Source organism: Alosa sapidissima, chromosome 5 (genome assembly GCF_018492685.1).
Source record: "Alosa sapidissima isolate fAloSap1 chromosome 5, fAloSap1.pri, whole genome shotgun sequence".
NCBI classification, from domain to species: domain Eukaryota; kingdom Metazoa; phylum Chordata; class Actinopteri; order Clupeiformes; family Clupeidae; genus Alosa; species Alosa sapidissima.
In genome coordinates this window covers 5,040,852-5,048,351 of record NC_055961.1, presented here as the reverse complement: position 1 = coordinate 5,048,351, position 7,500 = coordinate 5,040,852, and the positions used below count along the sequence as shown (strand labels likewise).

At 47.7% G+C, this 7,500-nt stretch overlaps 2 protein-coding genes across 7 annotated transcripts in view; both read right to left on the bottom strand.

The window, feature by feature from the left end:
- The window catches only part of LOC121709066 (rab5 GDP/GTP exchange factor-like), an 18,673-nt gene that overhangs the window by 5,995 nt on the left and 5,178 nt on the right, over positions 1–7,500 (bottom strand). For 2 of the 5 annotated variants that reach the window (XM_042092121.1, XM_042092122.1), the window contains 4 exons: positions 1,669–1,835; positions 1,393–1,474; positions 584–716; positions 307–398 (listed from right to left, as the gene is read on the bottom strand). In XM_042092121.1, the coding sequence (XP_041948055.1) occupies positions 307–398; positions 584–716; positions 1,393–1,474; positions 1,669–1,835 (474 nt within the window). Of the gene's footprint in view, positions 1–306; positions 399–583; positions 717–1,392; positions 1,475–1,668; positions 2,762–2,891; positions 4,697–7,500 lie in introns of those variants that run through there. The other 3 variants (XM_042092124.1, XM_042092125.1, XM_042092123.1) reach the window with 3 other exon arrangements.
- LOC121709070 (histidine-rich glycoprotein-like) overlaps positions 1–7,500 on the bottom strand; it is a 14,835-nt gene that overhangs the window by 5,373 nt on the left and 1,962 nt on the right. The window contains exon 3 of one of the 2 annotated variants that reach the window (XM_042092135.1): positions 6,207–7,226. In XM_042092135.1, coding sequence (XP_041948069.1) covers positions 7,116–7,226 — 111 coding nt within the window. In that variant the 3' untranslated portion in view covers positions 6,207–7,115. The remainder of the gene's footprint in view (positions 1–6,206; positions 7,227–7,500) is intronic. The other variant, XM_042092134.1, reaches the window with a different exon arrangement.

Sequence of the window (7,500 nt, the reverse complement as noted above, 5' to 3'; positions counted from 1 at the left end):
CCTCACCTGTGATGCTCTGACCCCTCCCTCTCTCACCTGCCTGTAATGTTCTGACCCCTCCCTCACCTGTGATGCTCTGACCCCTCCCTCCCTCACCTGTGATGCTCTGACCCCTCCCTCTCTCACCTGTGATGCTCTGACCCCTCCCTCTCTCACCTGTGATGCTCTGACCCCTCCCTCTCTCACCTGTGATGTTCTGACCCCTCCCTCTCTCACCTGTGATGCTCTGACCCCTCCCTCTCTCACCTGTGATGTTCTGACCCCTCCCTCTCTCACCTGTGATGTTCTGACCCCTCCCTCTCTCACCTGTGATGGCCTTGACGACGCTGTCCGACACCTCTGGTATTTCCTCGTCCAGTGGTACACACAGCATCTGAATGGTCACCCAGTGCAGAGCCCTGTCATTGATATGGGGAGATTGGCATGATGTCAGGAGCCTTGTGTGTGTGTGTGTGCATGTGTGTATGCATGTGTGAGCTTGTGTGTGCGTGTGCGTGTGCGTGCGTGTGTGTGTGTGTGTGTGTGTGTGTGTGTGTGTGTGTGTGTGTGTGTGTGTGTGTGTGTGTGTGTGTGCGTTTCTGACCTGATGCGGTTCTGAGTGGCCAGGTCTTTCTTCTCGTCGTCGGTGGTTTCAGGGCAGAAGACGTTCTTGTACAGCCGAGTCATGATGTACTTCTCCACCTGATCCATAACACACTCTACACGCTCAGAGGAGCCTGCAACACGCACATGCACACACACACACACACACACATTTTGACCAAGAAACATAGCAACTTCCAGTGTTTCCCATACATTGACTTATTTGTGGCGGCCCACCACAATATCAGCACTGACCAGCACACAATGATTTTCCATGTTGTACTATTTCAATTGGATGGAATTCATTCAGTGTAGAGCTATGTGCACCTTTGCACAGCCTCTCCTTGTCTCTCTGTCTCTCAATAAACCTACCTGCATGTTTAGAAAATATTAACAATCAGGCAATTGTTGGCATAAAAGTCGACTGGCTAAATTGGGCTTAAAGGAATTAACCGGAGTAAAATGCACTTTAGATCAATTTACGGATGATTGGGAGTACATACGTTGAGTTGACATCCAAATCATGTCATTCGGATGTGTTTTGAGAAAGTTCGATGTTACCGTTTTTAGTCAAAACTCGTTAGCCTGGAAGTGACGCGGGCATGTCATTTTGCCGCTACAAAACGCAATTTTTTATACCTCTTCTACAGTTCCAAACAACATTACACTTACGTGGTAGTGAGTAGAGGGTCCCTAAAGCCAAACCGAAGTATCCCGAGGTCTTTATGTGGTCATCCTATGTGTGTGTGTGTGTGTGTGTGTGTGTGAGAGAGGAGTACCCTGTATGTGTGTGGTGTGTGTGGACTTTACCTTTGAAATGAGTCATGAGGCGGTCCGACATGTTCTGGTAGAAGTCCTGCACACACTCCGACAGCTCATCAGCACTGAGATCCTGTGAGGTGGTAGATAATAGCACACACACGCACACAGTTAGACAACTGCTCATGAACAGACTTTCTTATTGGCTACTCTCTTAGAGTATACTTTTTTATTCTTACATTATTATTATTAGTCATGGTCTCAATGAACAGACCTCACTAGCCTCTAAACTAATAGATCTTATTGGCCATGCTGCTAAGAACAGACCTTCTTATTGGCCATGCCCTCGATGAAGGCACGGCTCTGCTTGTGGATCTCTCGGCCCGGCTTCTGCAGGTTCTTCAGGAAGTCCACAAAGTCCCGCGACACCCGGTCCGTCTCGATGCTGGACTGCCGCGAGATGGAAGGGCTCGGAGCTTTCCCCTCATGAGTCTCTGATGACACACACACACACACACACACACACACACACACACACACAGCATCAGTGTCCTGCTGAAGCACACACTAGTAGGCAGAGGGCAGGAGGTCAAAGGTCATCATTGTTTCTAACGTACACATCGGAGCAGGTCAGTGTTCAATAACAGACAAACCCGCCAGAGCAGGCCAGTGTGAGTCTCTATGGTACAACAGCGTTGATCCTAATGAGGAGCCAATGAGAACAGGCTGAGGCCGTTTGGAGCTGAGAGATGTGGAGAACGTGAGGGTTACCGTGACGACACAGATCTCTCTCTCACACACGCACGCTCGGAGCAGTGCTGACACGCTGGGGCAAAAGAGAGGTATTTCACACAGGTGCTCTTGACGCCTGCTGCGCTTAACTCCATCACTCCAAGGGGCCTGACCGATGTGCCTCAGGGGCTTTGCCTCAAAAACCCGCCAGAAGCTTCTTCGACATGGCCTCTCAGCCGTCCCACAGCTAAGCTAAACTAAGCTAAGCTAAACTAAGCTGAGCAAAGCTAAGCTGAGCAAAGCTAAGCTAAGCTGAGGTAAACTAAACTGAGCTAAGATTATATAAGATAAGCTAAGCTAAGATGAGGTAAACTAAACTGAGCTAAGCTTAGATTAGCTAAGATGAGGTAAGATAAGGTAAACTAAACTAAGATAAGAAAACCGTGTCACCCTTTACACAGCTGGCACAAAGCCCAGCCTCACACACACACCTGTGGGGTCAGTATTAACCCACAGCTAAGCTAAGCCCACCTCCTCCCCCCTTTCAGACCACAAGAGACTAGCCACGGGAGGCCAGGGCACGGAATTCAGCCAGTACAGGCCAAATAGCCTAATTGTGCGACAAAATTGAACATATTTACAAGTAAAATGCCATCACCAATGCATCTGAGAGGGTCAGTATCTACACCTGTAGAAGAGGGTCAGTGTTTACACCTGTAGCAGAGGGTCAGTATCTACACCTGTAGCAGAGGGTCAGTGTTTACACCTGTAGAAGAGGGTCAGTATCTACACCTGTAGCAGAGGGTCAGTATCTACACCTGTAGCAGAGGGTCAGTATCTACCCTCCTACTGACCTGTGGGGGTAAATATTTACCCTCATACTGACCTAAGAGGGCAGTATTTGCCTATTATCATTTGCCCTGCTGTGATAATAGCGCCAGGTCCATTCTCAGGCCCCAGGGTATCAGGCCCCAGGGTATCAGGCCCCAGGGTATCAGGCCCATTCTCAGGCCCCAGGGTATCAGGCCCCAGGGTATCAGGCCCATTCTCAGGCCCCAGGGTACCAGGCCCATTCTCAGGCCCCAGGGTATCAGGCCCCAGGGTATCAGGCCCCAGGGTACCAGGCCCATTCTCAGGCCCCAGGGTATCAGGTCCATTCTCAGGTCCCAGGGTATCAGATCCTGGTCGTCAGCTCACAGAGAAGGAGAGACCAGCACACAGGATCTGCTCTGGAGGGCTGGGATGCAAGCAGGTGACCAGTCATGACCAACTCCCATCACTGGACGACAGAGAAGTCTGACTAGGGCAGATCCACACTGAAGATTACTGGAGACTTTCTCAAGAATGTGATCTATGTGATCTATAGCTGAAACTTTCCAACAATCCGATCTTTGCACAACACTTTCTGAAGAATGCGATCTATAGCTGTAACTTTCCAACAATCCGATCTTTGCACAACACTTTCTGAAGAATGTGATCTAAAACGGAGACTTTCCACTATAAAGAGTTTGGGATCAAACAGCAGTTCTATTGTCCAGTACTCCATCAAAGACAACATTCCCTGGACTACAGTGTTTCTTTCACATGATCAAGCCAATTGTTGAGAACAATGTGCTTGTCTTATAACAGTGTTGATAAATACTACAGCAATTAGCAGACACTTAGTGCCCTCTAACTTCATCAAAACTGTTGTAGAACTGGGCCACAAAATGTAGCAGTGTGTGTTCTACATTCTGTTTTGTGTTGTGGAGAATGAGAGAGAGAGAGAGAGCGACCCACCTCTATGCCTCCATACCAGAGCTGTCCGCAGGGAGGCAACACAAGGCTGAAATCACTAACATGAACAAGTGACATATTCATCCCATATCTATCCCATATCTCTCTCTCACACACACACACACACACACCTTCAGTGCACAGATCTTAACATGGGTTATTATCTGTGTATGAAGGGAGTCTGTCATGACCAGCCAGCGCAGGAGCATGTGGTGGCTGAGGCTAGCTAGCAGAGCTGCTAATTGCACCACCAAGGCCGCACACAGACAGAAACACACACTGAAGTTCACGCCACGCCACAGGCTGGCTTTACACACAAGATTTGCGCACACACACAGAGTCAAATTTTACAGTTGGAAAGTAGGAAAGCACTCACCCTCCAAAAGGAGAAAGAGAGTGACTGAGCAGATGCACTAGAGCAGTGGTTCTCAAAGTGTGGGGCGGGCCCCACTAGTGGGGAATAGACACATGTCAGGTGGGGCGCGATGAACTGGAGGAAATTTATTTTATTTTATTTTTTTGTTAATCTTTAATAATGGCTTTTTTTTTTTTTTTTTTGACAAGATCATAGATTCAAAACACCATCCAGCACTGGGACCCACTGGTGCATTTCAGGGAGATTTCACACGCAAGCACTCCAAACATTTAACCACTCAGGTGTGATTGTGTGTGTGTGTGTGTGTGTTACCTTCAGTAGGAGTGCTCATCATGAACATGTCTCTGAGGTCTCTCAAGAGAGTGTCTCCATGACTCTCCCTCCTCCTGCCCTGCTCCTCCTGCCCCCGCTCACACACTGGAACACGGCCCACACACACACAATACACACACACACACACACACACACACACACACAATACACACACACACACACACACACACACACACACACACACACACACAACACCAACCCAACAGACACACACACACACACACAACACCAACCCAACAGACACACACACACCACCAACCCAACAGACACACACACACACACACACACCACCAACCCAACAGACACACACACACACACAACCCCAACGCACACACACACACACACACAACCCCAACGCACACACACATACATACACACACCCAACACCAACCCAACAGACACAGACACACACACACAGAGGCACATACACACACAACCCCAACACCAACCCAACACACACACACACACACACACACACACACACACACACACACAGTCACATACACACACAACCCCAACACCAACCCAAAAGACACACACACACACACAGCAGGGTTGGCCGGTAGGTGAGCGGGTGCACATGGAGCGGATGAGAGGAGCGAGGGATGAGAGGAGCGAGGGATGAGAGTGAAAAGGAAGAGGGATGGAGGCAGGAATGGAGTGATGAAAAAATAAATAAATGAGTAACTGAGAAATAAGTGATTAACATCAACACAAACAAACAAACAAAAAACAAACTAACACCACTACCATGAGATCAGTCAGTCATGGTGAGAGGATCTGCATCCCTGACTGAATCGGACGCCCCTACCTGTGGGCAGTTTAGCATGATGCTAAAATATATATAAAACACACACACACACACACGCCCCTGCCTGTGGGCAGATAGCCCAATGCAATGCTGCTCTCAAATGCTCTGTGATGAAGCCTGACAGAGCGATACCTCTGAATCCAAACGCAACAACGAATGCCTTGTCCACGTTAACATTTAATTTGAGCAAAACAGTTTCCTCTGTGTTACCTCATCCACATCCTGTTTACGGTTTATGTGTATCCATGCGGATCAGAGCTAGTGAGCGGAGCGCGAGCGAGAGAAGATGGAATTTTGTTGGAGCGTGGAGCGCTTTTTAATTTAGAGGCCGGAGCGACCGCTCTGTTCCGCTCCAATTTCGCTCCGATACCGCTCACACCACGAGTCTGAGGTATGCCCAAACCCACCCAGAATTCATGTCTTCCTAATAAAACCAAGACCGTTAAATTTCAAACATTGGCCATTGTAAATTCGTTGATGGGGATGGAGTTATAAGTAATATATAGTAATTTTAGAAAGGAAACTAAGTCATACAAGTGTAGGCCTACTATTCCTACAAAACAACTAGATAGCCTATTAACAATGTAGAGCAAGAACAACCATGTGGTGACACTTTTTAAGTGAATAAATATTAATTTTGGAATCTAAGAAGACACTTCACGTAAACATGAGTGTGCTAAGGACAGCAAAGAAAAACGTGAGCAATTTGAATATGCTTCATATCACGTAGAAGGCTAAAGTAAAACTTGGATGCTAAGCCTGTATTCTTTAGGCAATTAATCCCACTGATCATGTTTTAGGCTGATTTGACGTTGCCAAGCTTGTTCGTTGTTGCACAATCTTTGAAAATAAATGTTCTATGAGTGAAATAGGCCTATATTGCCGTTGCTCTTAATTCTTTGGGATTTAAGTTTTCTGTTTATGGTGACAATTCGGCTTGTAGATTATTTCTACCTCTTTTAAATTGGAGCAATTCCACTGGAGCGAAATTGTGCGGAGCGACCTGACGCAAATTTGAGCGGAGGAGCGGCCGAGTGAACAGCTACTTGAGCGAGGAGCGGGATATTTGCACCGCCCAGCTCCGCTCACTAGCTCTGATGTGGTGAGGTAAAATGGAGACTTTTGGAAACGATGACCTACACGTCAACCTTCACTTAGGATGTCACTGAGCAACAAACTGCAGAATAAACCAGTTGTATGTATGCCTAGTGTTGGTGAACAGAGTTGTGATATGCCTTATTTCTGATACCAAGCTTAAACACTTGTTTGAACAGAGATCGCTCAAAGAAAAAATGTTTTTAAGATGAAAACTAATAGACATGGGCAAGACCAGACCTGCAAGCGAGAAGCAGCCGTCTGTATTTTTAAACACTTTTAAATGATTGCAAGCGGCAGGCGTCTGTACTGGTTTGAGGCTGATTGCAAGCGGCAGGCGTCTGTACTGGTTTGAGGCTGATTGCGGTTATGTGTATGAGGTCAAATGCTTTGCAACACAGCCATGATGACACACTGGTTTCATGGAAATGAGATGCGAAGTCTAGAAATGCATGATGTGTGGACTGAGTAGTCACTCATCCCTAACACAAACATACACACACACAAACACACACACACACACACACACACACACACACACACACACACACCTCATTCACTCCCTCTCTGTAGCAGTCATTTAGGTAGGAGGCCAGGGGGTTTTGCCTATAAGTGTAAGTAAGTACTTTTTTTCCGAACATGATACTGCTCTTATCTCGCACAAAACTGAGAGCCACAACTTGTGCTCATTCTGTGGGAGAGCCATTTACAAAAGAGGCGACAGAGGAGAAAGGGGTGTGTGTGTGTGTGTGTGTGTGGTACCTTTCTTGGGTGCAGTGCGTGAGGAGGGGCTGTGTGTGTGTGTGTGTGTGTGTGCTTGTGTGTGTGGTACCTTTCTTGGGTGCAGTGCGTGAGGAGGGGCTGTGTGTGCGTGCGTGTGTGTGTATGTGGTACCTTTCTTGGGTACAGTGCGTGAGGAGGGGCTGTGTGTGTGTGTGTGCGTGTGGTACCTTTCTTGGGTGCAGTGCGTGAGGAGGGGCTGTGTGTGTGTGCGTGGTACCTTTCTTGGGTGCAGTGCGTGAGGAGGGGCTGTGTG